Consider the following 25999-nt stretch of genomic DNA (forward strand, 5'->3'; position numbering starts at 1 on the left):
ATTTGTAGTTAGTAGAGATGTTACCTTTGATGAATCCTCTATACTTGATCCTCGTAAAGTTTTTGTGGAGTTATCTAGAAACGAGAACAACGAGTAGGTGGAGCTACCGGTGGAGCTTACCAAGAAACGGGATCAAGAGACTCCAAGTGATGAGTCAAAAGATGCAGAAGAACTTACTTCCAATGAACCATACACAATTGCAAAGGGAAGGTACAAAAGGCGGATACGGAAACCGGAACGTCTTATAGAGCAAGAAAATCTGATTGCACAAGCGTTCGTAGCTGCAGAAGAAGAGATTAAGGATCTCGAGCCCTCTTCGTATATTGAAGAAACTTCTTGCAAAGATGCTGCACAATGGCAGTTGGCCATGATGGAAGAGATGGAGTCTCTTCACAGAAATGAGACATGGGTCTTAGTTAAAAGGCCAAAGGGGATAAGGACAGTTGGATGCAAATGGGTCTACAGAAAGAAAGAAGGTATTCCAGAAGTGGAAGCTGCTAGGTTCAAGGCTAGATTGGTTGCAAAGGGTTTCAGTCAGAAGGAGGGAATTGACTACAATGAGATCTTTTCTCCAGTCGTGAAACATAGCTCAATTCGCGTGCTGCTAGCATTGGTTGCACAATTTGATTTAGAGCTTCAACAGCTTGATGTCAAAACTGCTTTTTTACATGGTGATCTAGAAGAGACAATCTATATGGATCAGCTTGAAGGTTTCCTAGCTGAAGGAAAAGAAGACCATGTATGTCAACTGAAGAAGTCTTTGTATGGTTTGAAGCAATCCCCTAGACAGTGGTACAAGAGGTTTGATGCATTCATGACTACACATGGATTTTCGAGGAGTGCATTTGATAGTTGTGTGTATCACAAGAAGATGTCTGGTAACTCTATGATTTATCTTTTGTTGTATGTTGATGATATGCTTATTGCTGCTAACAACATCACAGAGATAAATATTCTGAAGAAACCGTTGAGCAAGGAATTTGACATGAAGGATCTAGGAGTTGCAAAGAAAATCCTTGGAATGGAAATTTCAAGAGAAAATGGTGTTGTACATCTTTCTTAGAAGAGGTACATCCGAAAAGTTCTTGAAAGATTCAATATGGATATGAGCAAGCCTGTAAGTACACCTTTAGCTTCCCATTTCAAGCTTTCAGAGTTACAAATGCCTCAATCTATGGATGAGGTGGAGCATATGTCAAAGGTTCCTTATACGAGTGCAGTTGGTAGCATTATGTATGCTATGGTATGCACACGTCCAGATATTGCCCAATCTGTAAGTGTAGTAAGCAAGTACATGGCAAATCCAGGAAAAAGGCATTGGGAAGCTGTCAAGTGGATATTGAGATATCTCAAAGGAGCTCCTGATGTTGGCCTAACCTTTCGGAAAAGTGAAGGTATTTCAATTCTCGGTTATGTTGATTCTGACTATGTAGGGGATCTTGATCGAAGGAGGTCCACAACTGGATACATCTTTACTCTCGTTGGCAGTGCCGTTAGTTGAAAATCGACTTTACAGTCGATTGTCGCTTTGTCTACAACAGAGGCAGAATATATGGCAGCAACGGAGGCAGTGAAAGAAGCTATCTGGTTGAAAGGTTTGGTGGCAGAATTGAGTTCAGCTTAGCTTAAATCAATTCTAAAATGTGATAGTCAAAGTGCTATTCATTTGATTAAAAATCAAAGATCTCATGAGCGCACCAAACACATTGATGTCAGAATTCATTTTATTCGAGATGTCGTAGAAAAGGGAGCTATCAAGGTTGAGAAGGTTATCACAGACGATAACGCTGCAGACATGTTGACCAAAATAGTCCCGCTTGCCAAGTTTGCACACTGCAAGGACTTGGCGGGAGTATGCATCAATTGATGCAACTCTAAGAGAACAACTGCTAGGTGGAGCTGGTATGTTCAACAAAGGTTTGATTCTTCTTGTTTCTTACAATGGGATTGCCCAGTAAGCTTAGAAGTTTTGGCCGGAGTTGTTTATACGCATGCTTGGAACACAAACCAAGGTGGGGATTGAAAGAGTTGGTTTTGGTTCTTGTGGAATCAAACTAAATGGAAGATGAATTAATATGAATATTTGGTAGGAAGATAATTAGTAGGAATTACAAGTCAAAGATTGTATCTTGGTAGGTGAAAGTTAGGCAAACCATATAATGTTTTGCTATCTTAACCTTGACAATTTTGACACATAGCGATGTCATGGATGATATCAATAGGATGAATTTATTCCTATAAATAGGTAGCTCTTAATTCATTTTCAAATCATCCTTTCACTTGCCTTCTCATCTTCTAAGACATTGTGTTCTCTCTCTTGTAGTATTTCACTTATATTCTTTGTATAGTGAAATAAATATTAGTGCAGTTGTTCTTTGGTGGACGTAGGATCATTTTGATCCGAATCACGTTAAATATTATTGTTCTTCCTTGTTCTTTAGTTTCACGTTTCCGCTAACATTTTGAGTTTGTAGTTCCTTATTAGAATTGTTTCTTTTTCGTGAATTGATTTTTCGCAAAAAATATCATTTAATTTTTATTATATAATTTGATTTTCATGCCTATATAAATATGTGATTCCAATGTCATGAAGTTGCTCAAATTTATATGCGTTAATTTTGACATTATGATATGGAACATGTTAAGAATTTTATATCATTAATTTTAAAGAAGATTTGTGTATATATATATAGTAGCTAACATTTGGTTAGCCACATTACAGTACTTTGTTAACATTTTATTTTAATCTTTAGTTTTCTTTCATTTTTCCTAAAATATATTTTAGTGTTTAGTTCAACAATATAATTTGTCTTTCTTGTTTTAGTTATAATAATTCTACGATGGATTATCTGTCTTCGAAAAGTTAATTAATTGGATAAAATTATATTGATCAAGAAATTAATTCATTCGTGAATTAGAAAAGCCGCGTAACATATGTTTAGTCCTTTTTACTTCATTTACTTTGGATTAAGTAGTTTGCGTTTAGATTAAAAATAGGATGACTATCACTTTAATTTAGATTGTTAAGTGTATATTTTAGAAAAGGTACACATTTTATTTAGAGATTTATTGTCGGAAAAAACAAAATAAATGAATGATAAGAATTGTACAAGAAGGAGAAAAAAATTGAATTAGGAAAAGAAGCATAAAAGGAAAAAAAATGTTAAAGTAAAAATGGAACAAAATGTACAGAATTAAAAAAAATACAATAATAATAAAAAATAAAAATTGTTAAGCGAAAAGAAACCAAAACTTGCATAATTTTAAAAAAATATATAGTGAAATGTTTTTCTTTGTTTTTTATTTATAAAAAAAAAAACTACTTTTTTTAAAAAAAAAGAAAAGAAAAGAACATAACAGTCAGTTACAAAAATTTCATCGAGATAAAATCATTAAATCACACTTAAAGTCAACTTCCCACCACTTTCACATACCATGCTTTAGCTATCATTTCACGCAATCACATACCTCATGCCAATACTTAGGGAAATTCTTGGTCACTCAAATTATTTTGTATACTGTAAGCTCATAACCTTTATTCACCATAAAATGTGTATATAGCGCATTATGACATTCTTAGGACATCTATCATAACTTGAGAAATCTAATGCCACGTAAAATTCTAATTTTTCATAGCTCACTATTTGTCATCCAAATTAAAACTCAATATTTATAAAAGTAAATGATAAACTCCTAGTAAGTATGAATCGAACAAGTTCACATCGCAGTCATATTTAAACTCGTAGGCAAAATTAAAACAACATTCAATTACACCACAAAAATTTATACGAGACGTCTTATTCCCTCACTTTTCTAAAATTCTTCCCATGGTGCAAAATTTTACTCTCGACCTTTCCTTTACAAGACTCTTGTTAATTTCTCTAGATCGCGTACCGATTCCATCCTTTTACTAATAACCCATGACATTTTACCTTATATTGTAAACCAACACTATTAAGTGAAACCTTTCCTCGTGGTCTTTAAAAATTAAAAGTAACAAACTAAATGACTCTAATATCTCCATTGTCTTAAATTAAGATTTCTCTTATTAAATATTATACTAAAACACCTCATAATACACACTATAAATACAATGCCTCTACAATTTTAATGCAAGCACCATCCAAACGCAGCTACTGTTTGAGACAAAAAAATTATCTTGACGACATCTGAATCCAATCTCCACTGTTCAAATCAACCACCAAGATGTCAGGAAAACGTAGTTCAAATTTTAGCCTGATCCAATGGTCAATTAATTGAGAAACACGATCTGAAGGTTGCTGGTTGGAGAACATGTATGCAACAAAATAAATCTTTTCCTTCTCTCTTCTTTCTTCTCTCTTCTCTCTTGTTGAAAGCTTCTCAAAACCTCTCTTATGTCCTAATGTCTTTCAAGGAAAATACTAATGAGTAGTTCAATTTTTTTCTCAAGACCATCCTCTATTTACACAGTTGTGCTTTTCTTTACAAAGTCAAAATCAACTACAACTAATATTACAATTCCAATTCTTTTCTTAATAGAATTGGAAATCAAATAAAGAGAATAATTTCAATCCTTTTTCTAGTAGGATTAGGCCTAGTGTCCAACTCTTAAGCAAATACTAAATTTGATATTATAACCGGTGAAGCACTTTTACGACTTTGTTTCCACTAAAATTGATTCTAAATGAGAATTTTCGATACTAGTACAACAAACATAAGTCATATAGGTCATATATCACTTTTCTCTTTTTACCATCTCATGCTTAGCTAGACCTTTTCATCATCAATAAGTGAATTTTTTTCTCGACATGACACCTTAATCTCAGGTATACCAATCAAATTTAATGGACTAACTCAATTTTATAGGCATTTTCTTACTAAAATCTTCAATTTAGTTCACCCAATTATACTCAATAGGACTTGTCATCCTACTATCAATATACCTTTTGAAGCTTAAGATAAAATCGTCAGTCCTCATTCAGAACCCTCACGATACATTTCACAACCTAAATATATTAGTATTATACCAAAAATCCACCACTAAAATATTCTAAAAAAATTAATGCAGTCCAAATGCTATGTAATAAACTAGTTGGTTTCTCAAATGTGAAAGCAACACAAAATCTCATTACCTAAAGATGTCACACCACCAATTACTTCTCAAGTAGTTAAATGTTCACACTTGACAATCGATGACAAAATAACACACATATAACTTTAACCAAGTAACTATCGATATTAATGTAGTAGTCGTATTATGACTCTTTTTTTATACACACTTAATATATAAAATCGTAGTAGAGATTCTGCCCTCAATTGACTCAACAAAATTTCATTATTCACTAAGCAATCCATATTATTATGAGAACTTTACTATATTTTTCAAAGTTATAATATTCATTATCTAGTCGTCCCTTAAGAACTTTTTGAATGTTGTCACCTTGGCAAAGTTATCTTGCTTCACCCCATCTACCTCATATCCATTAAGATCCATAAAATGTACTTCGCCATGAAAAAGTCAGAAAATGCTACACAAGTCATAGGTAGTGTCATCACCGGCAAGACTCAACATGAGACTGTTTTCACATTTTCGCATCTCTCCAGAATTAGTAAGTCAGAAACTCAATGTCCCATCACTCTACCATATCCATCTTAGGAAACAACTTTCACGACAAACATTAAGCAAATCATAAGCATCTTCATTTTAAGTACCCATGAACAATAGTGATTTCAACTTTAAGAACTTAATAAAAAGATCATACTAGTCACTAGTAATTACATGTTTGTAGTGACCTTGGAAACATATCTATTTTTAAGGATGCATACTTTCTTGCTGATGTTGGTGTTTCAATTCTACAACTCTATACTAATCATATGCGAAATAGAGTGAAGAAGAATAGATACCAATTTGTATCACCTAGATACTAATCGGATTCAAGTAGTAGCACGAAAGAAAGAAAGAAATAAGTTTCCTAAAGTCACATAGCCTCTCGAAGAAATGTAAAGGCGTCCCCATACTGTTTCACAAGACTCTACTAGACATGTTCTTGTGTGATGAGATCACCGAACCTAACGCTCTGATATCAAGTTTGTCACGATCCAAAATGCGTCGTGAGTGACACCCACATTTAACCTCCTAAGTGGGTGAACTAACCAATTTAACCTAACTTACAAAATACAAGCATAACGCGGAAACTCAAATGTTACTAAATATCATTTCTCAAAACCTAAAAGTCATCACATGAAGGACATCTAATCTCCAATACTAGGTCTAAGAATATCAAATAACCAAAATAAAAGAATAAAATGATATGTGTCCGAAAGTATAGGACAATATGTCATGACCGAGAGAATCCAACACGAGCTTGAATGAATAGCTCACCCTAAAACATGATATGCGGGAGGCTGGCTAGAGCTGAGGGAAATCTGAAGTCATAGGTACATTCGCTGCATTTTCATAAAAGGAAAATAAAAAAAACACAAGTAGGACTCAGTACAGGGGCAACATGTACTAAGTAGCTATCATCGGCCAACCCAAAATAGGAACTAATATACAACAAATAATAGTATGAACTCAACTATAGCACTTAACAGGTGACAAACGACAAACAACATGAAAAAGTATCAACAACATTAAAGTAAGTTCGTAATCAGTCAATGATATCAAGATCACACATGAGGACTCATGCCTCCAAACCAAACCATTTTGGGAGTTGAGTTCTATGAGATTGAGTACCTTTCATTAATTCAACATGTTTTTCCTTTAATATTACAGTGTCAGAATGTGACACTCCGATCCAAGAATAACATGTCGGAATGTGACACTCTGATCCAAGAATAATGTGTCAGAACGTGACACTCCGATCCAAAAAACTGTGTCGGAACGTGACACTTCGATTCAAAATACCATGTCGGAACGTAATACTCTGATCCAAGAATATCATTAATTTATCATTTAATATCACCACTCTTCCATTCGTTAATAATATTTCATTGTGCCTTCTTTATTCAAGGCATCACTTCGATAGATAGGGTTCAAGATTATAAATTCCACGGACTCAAAATTTCAGACCACTCACAAAACACACAACCAAGCCACACAACCACACTGTCACGACCCAAGTATGCAAGTCATGATGACACCTATGTTCCCAACCAATAGGTAAGCCAACCCAACATATTAACCCAACTAAACCAACAAATGAGTAAAAAGACTAACACTTAGCAAGAATCTCCAACATTGAGTTCTTTATAAGTACGAAATACGGAAGCTAAAATATATCACCCCAAGAATTGGTGTCTTAAGTACAAGAGCTTCTAAAATTCGATGCAAGTCTGAAACTAAATGACAAATCTAACATAAGGTATATCCTGTCTGAATACTAATAACAGAATAAATAAAAGATAGAGGGAGGTGTAGGCCACGGAACAGCGAAGCAGCTCACCACAACTCCAAGAACTTCAAGCTTGGACTCAATTTGCTCCACGAGATGTGCTCCTACTCGGAATCGAATCTGCACCACAAAGAGTGCAACAAGTGTAGTATGAGTATGAAATCACGTGTACCCAGTATGTCCCACTGACCGACAACGAAGAAGTAGTGACGGTAATTATATAAGAAAATAAATTCTTAAATTATACAAGTATATATATATTTATATTACACTTACTATTTAAGTTTCATCAATAAAGGAAATGAACTTTAAGTATTTTCCAAACACCTAACGAAACATATAATCATCAAGAATGAATGGTGGGATGAAATGCAATGCAATATGATATCATGTAATGATATGTCTCAGAATACCCAGTACTCACACAACCGTATATACATGATACTCCTCGGAAATACATCGAGAGTTCATGAACCATGGGGGACTCGCGAGGTCCATATACCGACACAGACGATCTCCACGTGTCTGTGCGGACGATCTCAACGCACTATCATAATATCAAACAATTTTCACACGGACGGTGTCCACGTGCCCAAATTACAATCTTAACATCTCACCATCCCTAGCACTGACGATCTCCACGTGCCCAACTTATACTCAATCTCATGTCAATGCATGTATACAATATTATTTCAATATAAGGGGATAATGATGCATCTCACTCAATCAATATCAACATAATACATAACCACCTCAATTATCACAACTATACGGGTGTAATAAAGAAAACACAATCACACAAAATTTCAAGTCAATAATATATCAGCTAATGTCCATATGCTTTGGAAATTCTCAAATTACGATCCGCATTATATAGTAGTAACTTTCCGTTTTATAACACCGATACTCGTACCAATGCCCGTCACACCATTGATACGAGACCCCCATCTTTCGCCCTTACCCCTTTGTCTATTTTTTTTAATCTTAAATTAGGAAAAACATCCTTCAACAAGTGTAAAAGTCTTAACATACCTTAAGAGCCGAAACTCGTGCCACAAATCTTCAGATAGTTCCTTCCCTTTTCGCAAAGTTTCGGAATGCTCACGATCTACCAATGATGCAATATTCGTAGGTGAGCGAGTTTTTGGACATTCAAATTATTATAAGTATTGCATAGACCCTAAAACTCACTCATATCTCTAATCAAACCCCAAATTTTGATATAATTTATATGCCAAAATTTATCATATTTGTCGAATTTCAAGCCAAGAATTTAACCTTAATCACTTAAATACCCTAGAATTTAATATTAAACCATATAATATATACCCAATAATTAATTACCTATCTCAATATATTAAAAACTAGCATTTTAATATATGAATAAAACATGAACCAAATTCCACCCGTTGGCAGAACAGTGGAACGCCCCTCCCCCTTTTCTTTTTTTTTCTTCATTCTGCACTGCCAATTCAAACATCTTCGATTGCCAATCATTGGCATATGTTTGCCCAATGATTGGCATCCACTCTTATCTCCCACCACTAAATAATTCAAACACAAGAAAAACTTCCACCATTAAATTTCCAATTAAAAATCTATTATTATTATTTTTTTTGCAGAAACCCATATGTAAACAAGTGCCAATTCCCTAAAATATTTATCAAATTCCAATCATTGACAATCATTGACAATGATTGTCCAATGATTGGCTCAATCTTATTCCTACCATTCTGAAACTAACAATATATATAATAAATTTTTTTGACAAAAATCCCAGAAAACATTAACCTGCAGCCATTCAACTATTCGACTTCGATCGATTTTTTTTTTTACGAATACTAACCTAATTGCTAACAATATAATATAATTTAGTAATCATCACCAACTTACCCATTATTTCTTATCACCCATTATCAATATAACATAAAATAATAACACAATCCCAAGCACTCCGACAATATATTACTATATATAGAATTGAAAAGAACGATTATCTCATATCTTTACCTGAACAATGGCTACGATTTTTCTCCCTCTCGCTGGTCGCCTGTGGTAAGGTTTCGCCTCCACCACTTTTCGTTTTCTTTTTCTTCTAAATAAGAAATTATTAACCGTGAAACTCCACTAACCTATTATCTAATTATTTATTTAATAACAGTTTCATCAACTCATAGTTATCTAATAGTTTAAAAATACCCCTTTAAATTTTCAAAAGGAGTCAAACTAGTCCTAGTTCTCAAAATGACCTAGCGGGTCGTTACATCACCTACCACTTAAACAAATGTTCGTCCTCGAACGGGAAAAGAAAAGAGCTAACTTGAACGCTTAAAAGGATGAGGATATTTACTCCTCATGTCTGACTCTGTCTCCCATGTAGCCTCCTCCACTGGACGATGCTTCCACTGACCCTTCATTGAAGCAATCTCCTTGGACCTTAGCTTCTGAATTTGCCTATCCTAAATGGTGATTGGCTCTTCCTCAAAAGTCAAATTCTGATCAAGCAACATTGAATCCCATTGAATCACATGATCACCACCCTGATGATGCTTCTTAAGCATTGAAATATGAAATATAGGATGAACACTTGACAAACCAGGTGGCAAAGCCAACTGATACGCCACCTCACCAATACGCTCAACATTCTCGAAAGGACCAATATACCTTGGGCTCAACTTGACCTTCTTTCCAAACCTCATCACACCCTTCATGGGTGAAACCTTCAATAAAACCCTTTCTCCAACCATAAACTCTAAATCACGAATCTTTCGATCTGCATAACTCTTTTGCCTACTCTGAGCCATGAGAAGTCTATCTTGGATCAACTTGACCTTGTCCAAGGACTCCCTCAACAAATCTGTACCCCATGATCTAACCTCAAATGCATCAAACCAGCCAACTGAAGATCGACATCTCCTGCAATACAGAGCCTCAAATGGTTCCATCTTAATGCTCGAGTGATAACTATTATTGTAAGTAAACTCCGCTAGAGGCAAGAGCTGGTCCCACTGACCACCAAAGTCAATCACACACGCCCGCAACATACCCTCAAGGACCTGAATAGTCCACTCAGATTGACCATCAGTCTGAGGGTGAAAGGTTGTACTAAGATCCACCCGAGTGCCCAAATCTTGCTGCATAGACCGCCAGAAATGAGATGTAAATTGGGTGCCACGATCTGAAATAATAGATATAGGAACCCCATGAAAACGAACTATCTCTTGAATATAGATCTTGGCTAACTTCTCTCAGTTATAGGTAGTCTGAACTGGTACAAAGTGTGCAGACTTAGTCAGTCGATCCACGATGACCCATATAGCATCAAACTTACCCAAGGTACATGGCAACCCAACCACAAAGTCCATATCAATGCGCTCCCACTTCCACTCAGGTATGGGCATCTTCTGAGTCATACCTCCAGGCTTTTGGTGTTCATACTTCACTTGCTGACAATTCATACATCGAGATACAAAATCTACTATGTCCCTCTTCATACGACACCACCAATAGTGTTGCTTCAAGTCACGATACATCTTAGTAGCCCCCGGATGAATAGAGTACCTCGAAATATGATCCTCCTCCATGATCAATCTAGTCAAATCACCTGTACGGGGAACACATATACGACCCTTAATCCTCAAAACTCCCTCACTATCAAGAAGTGCAGCCTTGGCTTCTCCTTTTAAAACCTTGTCCCTAATCTTACATAAATCACCATCATCAAACTGTTGAGCCCGAATATGCTCCAAATAGGATGACCTAGCCTCCATATAAGCCAACACCTTACCAGATTCTGAAATATCAAGTCTCACAAAGCTATTAGCCAGGGAATGGACATCCTTAGCTAAAGGACGCTCGCCAACCTGTAACGTGGCTAGACTACCCATACTTACCTCCTTCCGACTCAAGGCATCTGCTACAACATTTGCTTTGCCTGGGTGATAAAGAATAGTCATATCGTAGTCTTTGAGCAACTCCAACCATCTCATCTGCCTCAAATTTAGATCCCTCTGATTGAATATATATTGGAGACTACGATGATCTGTGAATACCTCACAAGGCACACCATAAAGATAATGCCTCCAAATCTTTAATGCAAACACCACAACCGCCAATTCTAAATCATGAATAGGGTAGTTCTTCTCATGAACCTTTAACTGCCTCAAAGCATAAGCTATCACCCTTCCCTTCTGCATCAACACACAACCAAGACCAACCCGAGAAGCATCACAATATACGACAAAACCCTCTCCCTCTACGGGTAGGGTCAAAATCGAAGCATTAGTCAATAAAGTCTTGAGCTTTTGGAAACTAACCTCACATTCGTCAAACCACTGAAAAGTCACCTCCTTCTATGTCAATCTAGTTAATGGAGATGCAATGGATGAGAAACCCTCAACAAACCGTCAATAATAACCTGCAAGGCCCAAGAAACTCCGAATCTCAGTAACTGAAGAAGGTCTGACCCAATCTCTAACCGCCTCAATCTTCTTAGGATCCACCATGATACCCCCCTTGGACACTACATGTCCCAAGAATGCTACCGAACTAAGCCAAAACTCACACTTTGAAAACTTTTCATAAAGCTTCTTCTCCTTTAGAATCCAAAGAACAATTCTCAAATGATGCTCGTGTTCCCCCTTAGAGCGTGAGTATATCAATATATCATCTATGAAGACAATAACAAAGGAATCTATATACGGTCTGAACATTCGATTCATCAAGTCCATAAAAGCTGCTGGGGCATTAGTCAATCCGAAAGACATCACCAAAAACTCGTAATGACCATAACGTGTTCGAAAATTCGTCTTAGGGATATCCTCCGCCCTAACCTTCAGCTGATGATATCCATATCTCTAGTCAATTTTGGAGAAAATTGAAGCACCCTGTAACTGATCAAATAAATCATCAATACGAGGTATCGGATACTTATTTCTGATGGTTACCTTGTTCAACTGCCGATAGTCAATACACATACACATAGATCCATCTTTTTTCTTCACAAATAACACTGGAGCATGATACGCTCAAACTTACTTCTCAAATGAGAAGTAAAGCGGTCGCGTCAAGTAAATAACCCAACTAGTGAGGTTGGGATCGTTCCCACGAGGAAAATAGTCTAGACTTAACTCCAACTTGTATTTACTATTGTTTGATTGATGACTTTCTTAAAAAGTAAAAGCATAAAAGGGGGGTTTTGTACTTTCTAATAAAATAAAAATAACTAACGAACTTGACAGAGACACTTCACAGCTTTTAATGTTGAGTTTTAATCAAGTAATCAAAGTAACTAGGGTTTACGTGTTCCCCACAGGTTCATAACTTGATAATTCTAGCTATAACAATTCTTTCCTAGTATCTTGCATGCAAAGTGATAAGTTATGTATTTCTAAATCCTTGGTCCGGCATCTAGAAAATCTCACTCCGCACCTTGATCCGGCTACGTGTGTTGCTTTCCTAACCCTTATCCTTACCTCATATTAAGCATCATATTCGATATTTGACTCAGTTATTACCTCGTACCAATCAATACTAGCCTATTAGATAATATACACTAAATCTATGTTAATAATTCTTTTCCTATTATCTACCTCCTTGGTCCGTCAAGTAGCATTAAGGCGAGTTCTAACGTTGATCATCCGTTAAAAAGACTTCTAAGCGAAAGAATTATTAATACATGCAAGACACTATTCTAGAATTGTTATTTTAGCTAGGGTTTATCTCATTATTTGCCTATGGTTCCCACAACCCTAGTTATAGAGTTTAGTTCCTCATAGCCATAAACACATTATTCAAATATATTAAACAAGAATTCATGTACTTACTTTAATGAGAAAGAATAAAGTCTGAAAATTTGCTTGATTAATCAACAAGAGTTGCTTGTAAGAATCTCCAATAATCAAAAACTCAGAAAAACAAAGTCTAATAATATGATGTTAAATCTCCCAGAGTCTAACCTCAAAAACGAGGTTTTTCGAACTATTTATAAAAAAATAAAAACCTAATTAAACAAGGATTCTAATTACTGGAAATCTGTCAAAACGCGGCTGGGTCGACGGACCACACGACGGACCGTCGTGGTCATGACGGACCGTCGTGGGCTCCGTCGCCCAATACTTGGGTGCAATTCTTCTGCTGCTTTCTTCATTCCCCTCGACGGCAAGTGTGACAGACCGTCACAGGCACGACGGTCCGTCGAGGGTCTTCGTTACAAAATACTTCAACTTTTGGAATTTGGGTACTTGGATCACTTCTCTGATCTTAGCGACGAACCTGCAGGATGAACCGTCATATCCATGACGGACCGTCACAAGCTTCGTAATCCCACACTTGGTGAGACTTCCCCATCTTCCTTCAGCAGCTTCTCTATGCTGCCACCTACGGACCGTCACAAGCACGACGGACCGTCATAAGCTCCGTAGGTGGTCTCTTCTGCATTTTTCGCTCAAAATCTCCGCATTCAGCTTTAGACAGAATTCCTGCAAAACAAAGAAAAACTTATATCAAAATTAGCACAAAAAGGGCTTTCGGACACACTAAACTTAAGGAAAAAGTATTAATTATACCGTGAAACCACGGTATATCAACACCCTCAACTTAAATTCGTTGTTTGTCCTCAAGCGACGCACTATGACTCACTACACAATCTTTGTACAATAGTATTCATGTTTTATCCTTTGCAATCATTTGGCTATCAATCCCGACTAATCCCATCAAATCTATGCATGCTATCACTATTAGGCTTGACTTTTGTGGGATTCGAACATGACACAGAGTCACCATGCACTAACGCCTATCCTCTTCAATTGCTCACCGAGGTGCTAACAATTCCGGTATTGCAACTAGTGTCCTCGCTTTAGAACAAAATCCTCATTTTTCACACAATGATTTCAGTTTGAGTATAAGGATTACATTTCAACACTCGCTCTCAGAACAAAGTCACACTCATTCATACCTATTGCCATAAGCTTGCCCTTATTTTCACTGCCTTAAGTTTGCTATACAACCCTTAGGATCACGATAGGACTTTTTTGGCTTGTAACGTAGGCTCAGAGTCAGGTAGGGTATATTTAGGTATACTTTAGTGACTTTTTGCCCTCCTTGACATGTCGTCTAAACCTTCCGCTCTATATCAATTTATCTTGCCCAGTTTCTCTTATTCTTTCACCTTGCTGTTTCCCTTCTTTCTTCATTTGTGTAAGTGACTCGTTTCTTTTCTTGTTTGTAATTCTTAAATATTTCCCTTTTTTTTAAACGAGTTCTTGAGTCACTTTACTTTTGTTCTTTCTCTCTCTTTGTTCTTTCAACCCCACTTTCCAGAGCATTCCTCAAAACAGCCACCCTCAACTCATGGCTTTGCCATGAGTCAAGGTACACAATACCCAAAATCGGGTCAGGGCCATAACGAAGGTTGTTTATACATTAGCCACCCTCAACTTATGCTTTTGGCATAAGCTGAGGTGCACATGTCCAAGAAGGGACCAGGGCCAACATATTGTTCCCAGAAAAGATCAGTTGGGGTGAAAAAGAAAGGTCTAATTTTAAGCTCAAATTATTTGGATCAACGAAGGATAACTTTCATTTGGTTTCTTTTATTTAGGCTAGAAATGGGCTATATTGAATAAGGGCCTATGATCCTTTCCTAATTGTATGTTACAGCTTACTTTTAGCAGCACTAACCAGGCAAGTTCTAGCTCAGTATCAGTAGTGGACTATTCAACTTTCCTCACACTCACTTGACATCTCATCACTATACCAGATTATCAGACACCTAGTTCGACTTGAAGGTTTAGGGTAGTGCAATGGTGTAACTCTATTTCATGTTTAGATCCACACAATTATCAGTTACTACGCCTTTTCATGCAACCTTTTCCAGTTTTATCGGGATATCATTTCAGCCATCATGCTTCAGAGTTAAACTATGTACAAAAGATATAACGTGCCGGTTCAACAGAAAAAATAATCAGTCTTTTGGGGAAAAAGAACACAGGCAAGAAAACCCCAAAAGAGGATAGTGAGTTGGGCTACTCAGACTTCACCCTAACACTCACTTTCCATTTACCCCACCCCCAACAAAAAAGCATGCAATTGTCCCCAATGCATAAAAAAAATCTAAAGATTAGAGGGGTAGGTGAAGCAAACCTGTGGCGCATAGCGCCGTCGATCAACAAGCTGGTGGGTCTAGTTTCCCAGAACCCACATCCTCTGCAATCTGGACACCCTCAGTGATGTCCTCAGCAACAACTGCACCCTCAGTAGTGCCTCCTGCTGTCTCTACAGTGCGGGAGCTAGACGCCCCAGCCGCTATCTGTGATGCTCTGATCTGGTGTGCCTCCGCCTCAGCAAGTGAGGCTCTCCTCGCGGCCTCCATCTCTCGACGCTCCTTCTTTCTTGCTCGCGCCTCATCCTCTGATCGACCCCTCCGCCTCTTGGCACTCTCTCTCGGGGAAGATGGGGGAACGTCTGGAGTAGAAAACAGAGCCGCCAATACAGTATCTTCAGCAGGCTCGACAGACTCTGACACTCTTGTCGCTAGGATCGTGTCGATGTCTGCACGAAGACTGGCGACTGCAGCCTGGAGAGTCGACACATCTACCGGAGGGGATGGTCGAGCTAATACTCTCAATTCAAAGGCATCAAGGCGCTGGTTAACCTCAGCAATCTTCCGCTGCATCTGCCTCTCCATACGCGCCTTAGACTCAGCAATAGACTTCTACATCCACGGCTGGATATGATGCAGAAGAGTGGCCATTTGTGCCTCTAGTTTTTGGACTCGGGCAAGCGGGGCCGGTGTCGGTAGAGGGGCTGTGCTGCTACCCGGGATAGACTCAACCGGGGTAGTGTCCGTAGATGCCTGTGTAGCTGTGCGAGCTTGGGCCACCGTATCCGCAAGGTCATCAGATAGAGGTGGCAGCTCTGGACGGGGCCCTCGACGTGGGGCCAACTCATTGGCCTCGTCTCTGATGAGGCCGACGTCAACGGTACCCGGCGGGGTCCTCAACTGATCTATGTGCCATATGGGCCCACCTGCAGACCTGCAAAGGGCAAAGATCATGCACGGAAAGGGGTAGGTGGTTGTGACCTTGAATGCCCTCTCGTGCATGACTGCCTGGAGAAGCCATGCATAGTCCACCTCGAAGCCGGCTATCATCGCCGCCATCAGCACTGCTCGATCCCAGGTGACTATGTTATCAGCAGCTGTGGGGGAAAGGTAGTGACGCACGAGCAGCCACAAGAACTTGGCGACGAACGTGAGGTTGGCCTTCTTGATGGCCCCCTTCGGCTCGGTGACCCAATCTGCACCCTCTCCGTCGACTGATAAGTGTAGGGCCATCCACCGCTTGGTGGTCTCCCTCAGTGCTGGCTCTCGCAGGAACTGTCCATCCTTCACTACCTGCCAGCGGTAGTCAAACTCGGCAGTGATGGGGGTCCGAGTAGCATCTGCACTCTCGCCGTATAGGAACCGGCGGATGGCGGGCAGGGAAATGTCAACTTGCACGCCCCGGACTAGAACCTGCTCCAATGGGGCCTGTTTCGCAGGAGCAGCCCGCCTGTCGATCTGTGATCGGAGAGTCGCTACGTAGGACGCGTAGAACTCTCGGACCATCTCCTCACTGTATCGTCCCAAGGGACAGGCTGTCCACTCTAGGCGATGCCTGGTGAATATGTTGTGGATCTCCGGCATCGAGGGGAGACTCCCTGTAAGTACCCGCCGCTCCAGGGTGAGTGTTCGAGTCATTACTCCTTTATCGGTCAAGAACTTCACGTCGGAGTAAACCTGAAACTGGCCTTCAAGCACCACCGGTTTGGCTGGTCAGAGGCTGGGGTGGGGACTGGGGCTGGTGCGCCGGATGTGGAGTCTGAACTGTCAGCCTCATCAGACGAGGCCGACGCTGCAACAGTGGCGGGTGCGGGAACCTCAGCAGATCCTGCAGCTTCCTCGGACCAGGATGCTCCCAAGGAGCCAGACGCTCCTTCCTCGTTTGTGGCCGACCCATAGGGTGTGCCGGTCAGTGTGCGCTCCTCATCAGACTGGGAGGCAGTGACTACGCCGGACGCCACCGTCTTGGGTGTGGCTCTGGGGGCACGTGTAGCACGGGAAGGAGCGGAGGTGCCTGGGGGCATGTATTCAGGGTCCCGCTCATCATCAGACCTGATGATCAAGCGTGCAGACGGGGCGACAGACTTAGATCGCCCGCGTGCATAAGTGCGGTCTTGCTTGGGTGCCATAGTCGATAGTACCTGTAAAGGGGCAATGTTAGTATGAGTAGTGGCAATCAAATCAGGCAAGATCATATGACATGAAACTTTAAAAAAATGTGTTAGTAATATTGAAACTGTACCACACGACGGGACCTATGACGGCTCGTCGTGACTATGACGGACCGTCATGAGGTCCGTCGTGTTATACTTGGTATATGTATATATAAGCAACCCTGCAGGAGGGGTCGCTGACCATCATGACGGTTAAGCAGGACGGACCGTCGTGGGTATGACGGTCCGTCGTAAGGGTCCGTCGTTGGACACTTAGAGAATGATGGGAGAACCTCAGAAGAGGGTTCTCTGACCATCATGACGGTCGTTCAGGACGGACCGTCGTGTGTGTGACGGTCTATCGTAAGTGTCCGTCGTTGGACACTTGGAAAATTTTTGGAGACCCTTTTCAAAGGGGTCTCTGACCATCATGACGGTCGTGCAGGACGGACCGTCGTGTGTATGACGGTCCGTCGTAAGTGTCCGTCGTTGGACACTTGGAAACTTTTTGGAGACCCTTTTCAATGGGGTCTGTGACCATCATGACGACCGTGCAGGACGGACCGTCGTGAAGACAACGGTCCGTCACAGGCGTCGTTGGGGAGGGTGCTAGGGCTTATGCGACGGACCCTACGACGGTCCGTCGTGAATACGACGGACCGTCATCGGGGTCTCGTTCTGAATATCAGAGACAGAATTGTAGCCCTAAGCAACCCCAATGAACACATATGGTCGTGTAGTGTTGTGGACCTCTATGTGTCTATCCCAACTACCTAGGAAACTATTAATGTGAAATCACCTATGTCTGGGGTTATTATCATGACAAATTCAAACATTTAGAGCCTAGGTCTAGACATAATCATATCAAGGTAACAAGAGACGACTAGGAACGAAATAATAACTAATAAACAAAAATATAAGAGAAATGAGTACAAATTTAGAGACACATACCTTGAAAATGGAGAAAACACAAGCGGGGAATGATTCAGGTGGCAAGGTAGATACCAAAAACAGCAGCACCGACAAGTAATTGATAGTAATAAGGTTGGGGAGATTGTGGAAGTAATGATCAGTGGGGAAAATGTGGAAGTGGAAAAGAGAGGGGAGATGAGAGGAAGTGGAAGTAATGGGGTGGAATATGGAGGGATGGTGAGTATAAACGGTCAAATTTTGAAAAGGGGTCCAGCCGGGTCGGGTCGGGTTAATTTCATTAATCGCGCGACGATACCCCGACGACGGTCCGTCGCACATGCGACGCCCCGTAGTGGAGTCCGTCGTGTGTGCCCTAATTGCAAAAATGACAGAAATACGTACCTGGTGTGACGGTGCATACGACGGTCCATTTCTTACGCGACGGTCCGTCGTTGTATCCGTCAGTGGCTACTGCGGAGTAGTTTTCTGCAGAATTTCCTGGTGATGTGCCTGCAAATTTAAAACCCATTTATAGAAAAATGCTACCATTATTAAAAAGACGACAAGTATTGGGTTGCCTCCCAACAAGCGCCAGATTTAACGTCGCGGCACGACTGGGGCCACTTGATTACTCAGACTTCATCAAGATGGCATGCCTCTATCACTTTATTCCCCGATGCTTTATGCCCAAAATAGAGTTTTATTCTATCTCTATTCTTCTTAAACCGCACTCCCTCCTTGGCTTTTAACTCAACTGCCCCATGAGGGAATATTTGGGTAATCAAGTAAGGGCCAGTCCATTTGGACTTGAGCCTACCTGGAAGACAAGGCACCCCAGAACTGTCTACAAGTACCAAATCCCCAACCACGAACTCTTGTTTTGCAAATTTTTGTTCAGTCCCCTTCTTCATCTTTTCTTTGTGGGATATGGCAGATACCGATTGGAGCTCACCACTCTGCCTCATGGTCCTACAAATGTTGAAGGTTGCTTCTTCATTATTCAACCGAAATGTCATCTGTCCCTTCTCCATGTCAACTAAGGCTCTACCTGTAGCAAGAAATGGCCTCCCAAGAATAATGGGCACCTCGAAATCGACTTCGCAATCAAGAATCACAAAATCTGCTGGAAAGATGAATGACTCCACTTTTACTAGCACATCATGGAGTATCCCTATGGGCTTTTTCACAGTCTGATCGGCCATCAGTAGCCGCATCGCAGTGGGTTTTGGATCCCCCAAACCCAACTTCTTGTAAATTGAGAGGGGCATTAGATTTATGCTTGCCCCCAGATCACATAATGCTTTCGCAAAATGTAATGACCCAACTGTGCAAGGAATAGTGAACGCACCCGGATCTTCTTTCTTTTGTACTAGGGATCTTGTAGCGATAGCACTACAATGTTGCAATCTATCATCATCCTCAAACGTGACCGATCTTTTCTTGGTGACCAGATCTTTCATAAATTTGGCATAACCGGGCATTTGTTCTAGAGCTTCTACCAAAGGGACATTGATAGAGAGCTGCTTCAACATTGTTATGAAGCGCCGGTATTTACCATCCTCAGTCTTTTTCACTAATCTCTGAGGGAAGGGTGGTGGTGGCCTAGGCATGGGGATTACCTTGATAGGTACTTCTGCATCTGTTCCATTACTTTCATCTGTTTCACCACTACCCTTTACCACCTTATCATTATCCTTTCTTACATTTTTCTCAGCAGATGGCATGGGTGGGTCAATGGTTTGCCTACCACCCCGAGTAGTAATTGCCATGCAGTGTGCATCATTCTTTGGATTTTGGACAGTGTTGCTAGGAAGAGTGCCCGATTGCCGTGTGTTCACTGTCGCAGATAATTGGGCCACTTGCAATTCGATCTGTTTAATGGAAATTGCGTGTGTGTCCACTTTTTGCCCAATACTAGCTAACTCACCTCTTAATTCTTTAATGTGCTCATCACTAGCATCGAACCTCCTCATCATTTTGTGCAACATATCCTCAACTCGCGCCATACTATCTCCACCATCCCTAGGAGTAACTTCACGATTTTGAGGAGGAACATAGGGTCCACTCCTGTCGTTTCTATTACCATAGTTACTCCTGTTGAAGTTGTTGTCGCGGTTGTAGTTACCATCTCGGACATAATGACCCTCATGGTTGTAGTTACCATAGTTCCGACCTTGGTTACCTTGACCTTGGCGCCAATTATCCTGATTTGAGCCTTGGGCGCTTGGTCGGAAACCTGCCATTTGTTCATTGACTGCATAGGAATCCTCCTCATAGTAACATTCACCGTTAGGGGGTGGTGGTTTAGCCAAGTAGTTGACTACATTAATATTTTCTGCACCCCTAGTGACATGTTTTAGTACCAACCCAAGCTTAGTTCTCATCTGAGCCATTTCTTCCCGAATATCATCTGTGGCTGGGTTGTGAGTGGACTGCACTGCGAAGGTGTTTCTCCCTGTATCGGACTTCCTAGTACTCCAAGCTTTGTTGTTACGGGAGATTTTCTCTAATTTCTCAGCAATCTCAGCATAAGGGCATTCTCCATAAGATCCACCTGCTATAGTGTCCAACACCGCTTTATTGTTATCATCCTGTCCCCTATAGAAGTACTCCTTTAGTGACTCATCATCAATACGGTGATTTGGGACGCTTCTCAAGAATGAGGTGAATCTATCCCAAGAACTACTAACTGACTCTCCTGGTAGTGCCACAAAGTTATTCACCCTGTCTTTGTGGTTTAATTTCTTGGAGTCCGGATAGTAGCGTGCTAAGAAGACATCCCGTAATTGGTTCCAGGTGAAAATAGAGTTGTATGGGAGCTCAGTAAACCACATAGCAGCCTCTCCCGTCAGTGAGAGAGGAAACACTCTGAGACCTATTACATCTAGATCCAAATCAGGTCTCCCCACACAACTCTTACACACTGCCCTTACCTTAGCTATATGGGCTGTGGATCCTCAGAAGGTAGCCCTGAAAACAAACCTCTGGCAGTGAGCATTTGCATCAGACTACTAGTTACCACAAAAGTGTGGCCTGTAGGTAGAGGAGGCAAAACCAGTGGCTCGTCCGAATCTGCTATGTTATCATAGCCTCTGTAGTATGCTTGGGGCCGTGGAGCGGGATTCTGTCCCCTCTGTTGATGTTCACCCGGAGCATCGGGTAACATCTGACAATGAACATCAGCCGGAGCTGGGATGTTCTGGTTTGGATCCCCATCATTGATTCCCAAGTTACGATTCATGTTTCGCAGTGTACGTTCTAGCTCGTGATCGTAGGGGAACAACGGTTCTCTTCCTCTCCGTGTATTTGGCATACAAGGAGAATAATTCTGAAAAGGAATCAAAAACAATAAAACAAAGTAAAATCTAGAAAATATCAACTAAACTATAGTAAGAAGTTAAAGTAATCTAAAAGCTAAATTCCCCGGCAACGGCGCCAAAATTTGATACGCTCAAACTTACTTCTCAAATGAGAAGTAAAGCGGTCGCGTCAAGTAAATAACCCAACTAGTGAGGTTGGGATCGTTCCCACGAGGAAAATAGTCTAGACTTAACTCCAACTTGTATTTACTATTGTTTGATTGATGATTTTCTTAAAAAGTAAAAGCATAAAAAGGGAGTTTTGTACTTCCTAATAAAATAAAAATAACTAACGAACTTGACAGAGACACTTCACAGCTTTTAATGTTGAGTTTTAATCAAGTAATCAAAGTAACTAGGGTTTACGTGTTCCCCACAGGTTCATAACTTGATAATTCTAGCTATAACAATTCTTTCCTAGTATCTTGCATGCAAAGTGATAAGTTATGTATTTCTAAATCCTTGGTCCGGCATCTAGAAAATCTCACTCCGCACCTTGGTCTGGCTACGTGTGTTGCTTTCCTAACCCTTATCCTTACCTCATATTAAGCATCATATTCGATATTTGACTCAGTTATTACCTCGTACCAATCAATACTAGCCTATTAGATAATATACACTAAATCTATGTTAATAATTCTTTTCCTATTATCTACCTCCTTGGTCCGGCAAGTAGCATTAAGGCGAGTTCTAACGTTGATCATCCGTTAAAAAGACTTCTAAGCGAAAGAATTATTAATACATGCAAGACACTATTCTAGAATTGTTATTCTAGCTAGGGTTTATCTCATTATTTGCCTATGGTTCCCACAACCCTAGTTATAGAGTTTAGTTCCTCATAGCCATAAACACATTATTCAAATATATTAAACAAGAATTCATGTACTTACTTTAATGAGAAAGAATAAAGTCTGAAAATTTGCTTGATTAATCAACAAGAGTTGCTTGTAAGAATCTCCAATAATCAAAAACTCAGAAAAACAAAGTCTAATAATATGATGTTAAATCTCCCAGAGTCTAACCTCAAAAACGAGGTTTTTCGAACTATTTATAAAAAAATAAAAACCTAATTAAACAAGGATTCTAATTACTGGAAATCTGTCAAAACGCGGCTGGGTCGACGGACCACACGACGGACCGTCGTGGTCATGACGGACCGTCGTGGGCTCCGTCGCCCCATACTTGGGTGCAATTCTTCTGCTGCTTTCTTCATTCCCCTCGACGGCAAGTGTGACGGACCGTCACAGGCACGACGGTCCGTCGAGGGTCTTCGTTACAAAATACTTCAACTTTTGGAATTTGGGTACTGGGATCACTTCTCTGATCTTCGCGACGAATCTGCAGGACGAACCGTCATATCCATGACGGACCGTCACAAGCTTCGTAATCCCACACTTTGTCAGACTTCCCCATCTTCCTTCAGCAACTTCTCTACGCTGCCACCTACGGACCGTCACAAGCATGACGGACCGTCATAAGCTCCGTAGGTGGTCTCTTCTGCATTTTTCGCTCAAAATCTCCGCATTCAGCTTTAGACAGATTTCCTGCAAAACAAAGAAAAACTTATATCAAAATTAGCACAAAAAGGGCTTTCGAACACACTAAACTTAAGGAAAAAGTATTAATTATACCGTGAAGCCACGGTATATCAGAGCACCCCAAGGAGATACACTCGGTCTAATAAAACCTTTGCTCAACAAATCCTGCAACTGCTCCTTCAACTCTTTCAATTCAGCCGGTGCCATATGATAAGGAGGAATGGAAATAGGCCGAGTGCCTGGCTCCATATCAATAAAAAAATCAATATCACGATCTGGGGGAAGACCTGGCAAATCGGTCGGGGATACCTCTGAAAATTCACTCACCACTGGAATAGACTCAAGCATAGGAGTCTCAACACTAGTATCTCGAATGTGTGCCAAGTAAGCTAAACATCCTCTCTGTACCAACTGACGAGCCTTAAGGAATGATATCACACCCTTACAAGGGTGACTAAGAGAACCTCTCCATTCTACTATAGGAATTCCAGGCATAGCTAAAGTGATGGTCTTGGCATGACAATTTAAAATTGCGTGGTAAGAAGATAACCAATCCATACCAAGAATCACATCAAAATCTATCATATCTAAGACCTTTAAATCTGCATGAGTGTCATACCCCATCAAAGTAACAATACATAATCGATACACCCGATCTACAACTATAGAATCCCCGACAGGAGTAGAAACACGTATCGGCAAATCAAGAGACTCACACAATATATCTAGACTAGGAGCAAAATATGTGGACACATAAGAATAAGTAGAGCCTGGATCAAATAATACAGTAGCTGGTCGATGACAAATCGGAATAATACCTGTGATAACAGCATCTGAGGCTTCAGCCTCTGGCCTACCTGGAAAAGCATAACAGTGAGAACGACCTCCATCAGATTGTGAACCTTCACGACCACAACCTCGACCAGAAGGAGAACAACCACTACCATTCTGTGCACCACCCCTAGCTGGAGGTTGTGCAGCCCTGGAAGTCGAAGCCTGAGAACCCTGATGTAAGCCACCACGTCTTATCCTAGGGCAGTCTCTCACAAAGTGTCCCATATCACCACACTCAAAACAGCCCCTACGAGACGCAGGCTGATGAGAGGAAATTGAATTACCAGAATGCCCTCCGCAAACTACAGGTTTAGAGGATGAACCCTGCGAAGTATGCACTGAGCTCGAAGAGTTATGCCCAGTGTAACCAGCCGCAGACGCTGGTATAACAGCATGAATGGCTCTGCTGGGCTGAGGGTGACAACCTCTGCCCAAGTAACCCCGACTCCTAGGAGGAGCACCACCATATTCACCTGAATAACGAGTCCTCTTGCCCTTTCGCTACTCAAATCCCATGCCAAATCATCTCCAACTCCTTAGCCGCATCTACCACTTTCTGGAATGGAACACCAGAAGCAACAACCTGAGAAACTCCTAGACGGATCAGAATAATCAGCCCCTTAACAAACCTTCTCACTCTCTCAGCCTCTGTGGGAAGTATCATCGAAGCATGCCTAGCCAAGGCATGAAATTTACCCTCATACTCTGTAACTAACATATTATTTTGCTGCAAACCCTCAAACTCGGCCCTCTTGCGCTCCCTCTCACTGCGTGGAACAAATTTAGATAGAAATACCTGAGTAAACTGAGTCCAGGATAGTGGATGGGACCCAGCTGGCCTACTACTAATATAATCCCTCCACCACTGCTTAGCAGAGCCAGTCATCTGAAACGCTGTGTAGTCAACTCCATGAGACTCTACTAATCCAAGATTATGCAACCTCTCATGGCAACTAACTATAAATTCATATGCATCCTCAGCTAAGTCACCAGTATAAGTAGAGGATTCGTTAGTCTGAACCTCCAAAATATCTTTTGCTCATTAATAGTCATAGAAGGTCTGTTTACCAAATGTGATGTCATATCTGGAAACTCCATACTATCCAAACAAGGAGCTACAGCGGAAGCTGGATGAGTCCTGGGAGTCTGAGAATCTGGAGCAACTATCGGATCTAGAGTTTGACCTCCAACACGGGTTTGTGAGCCATTAGAAGTGAAAGGCAAAGCTCCTGCCTGGGCCATCCTCTCTAGGATTCCTAACATACTAGCCAAGGTATCTTGAAGCACTGGGGGACAATAGTACTGGTTGGAGCCTGAGCTGGCCCATCCCCCTCGACACGATCTTGCACATCCCCATGAATAACCTCTGCATCAGGAGGTATGGTCCTATCACGACCCTGGGTAGCTACCGGTACTTGACCATCCACAGGTGCTGCAACACGACCCCTACCCCGACCTCGAGCTCGTCCCCTACCTCTACCTCAGATAGTGTTCCCAGAAGCAGGCACAGGAACAGGATCCTGACCACCACTTGCCGATGTACGATTCCTCGCCATCAGAGAGAGAATGAGATATCAAGATAAGAATTTCTACAAGGTCAAGTGTGCACGATAATGAATAAAAGAACAGAATATTTCCTAAATGTCCTATAGCCTCTCGAAGATAGGTATGGACGTCTTCATACCGATCCGCAAGACTCTACTAGACATTGCTCTTATACTCTTGA

General features: G+C 40.8%; 1 protein-coding gene across 1 annotated transcript; it reads right to left on the reverse strand.

The window, feature by feature from the left end:
• Positions 1–9835: 9835 nt before the first annotated feature.
• LOC112941140 (uncharacterized) lies at positions 9836–25515 on the reverse strand. The gene is made up of 7 exons (XM_069295795.1): positions 25295–25515; positions 24824–24947; positions 24258–24774; positions 23679–24041; positions 11083–11310; positions 10208–10554; positions 9836–10096 (listed from the first exon to the last, which is right to left on the reverse strand). Exons 1-7 carry the CDS (start codon positions 25513–25515, stop codon positions 9836–9838), a joined length of 2061 nt encoding a protein of 686 aa, XP_069151896.1.
• Positions 25516–25999: the final 484 nt, after the last annotated feature.

Source organism: Solanum lycopersicum, chromosome 3 (assembly GCF_036512215.1).
Source record: "Solanum lycopersicum chromosome 3, SLM_r2.1".
NCBI lineage: Eukaryota > Viridiplantae > Streptophyta > Magnoliopsida > Solanales > Solanaceae > Solanum > Solanum lycopersicum.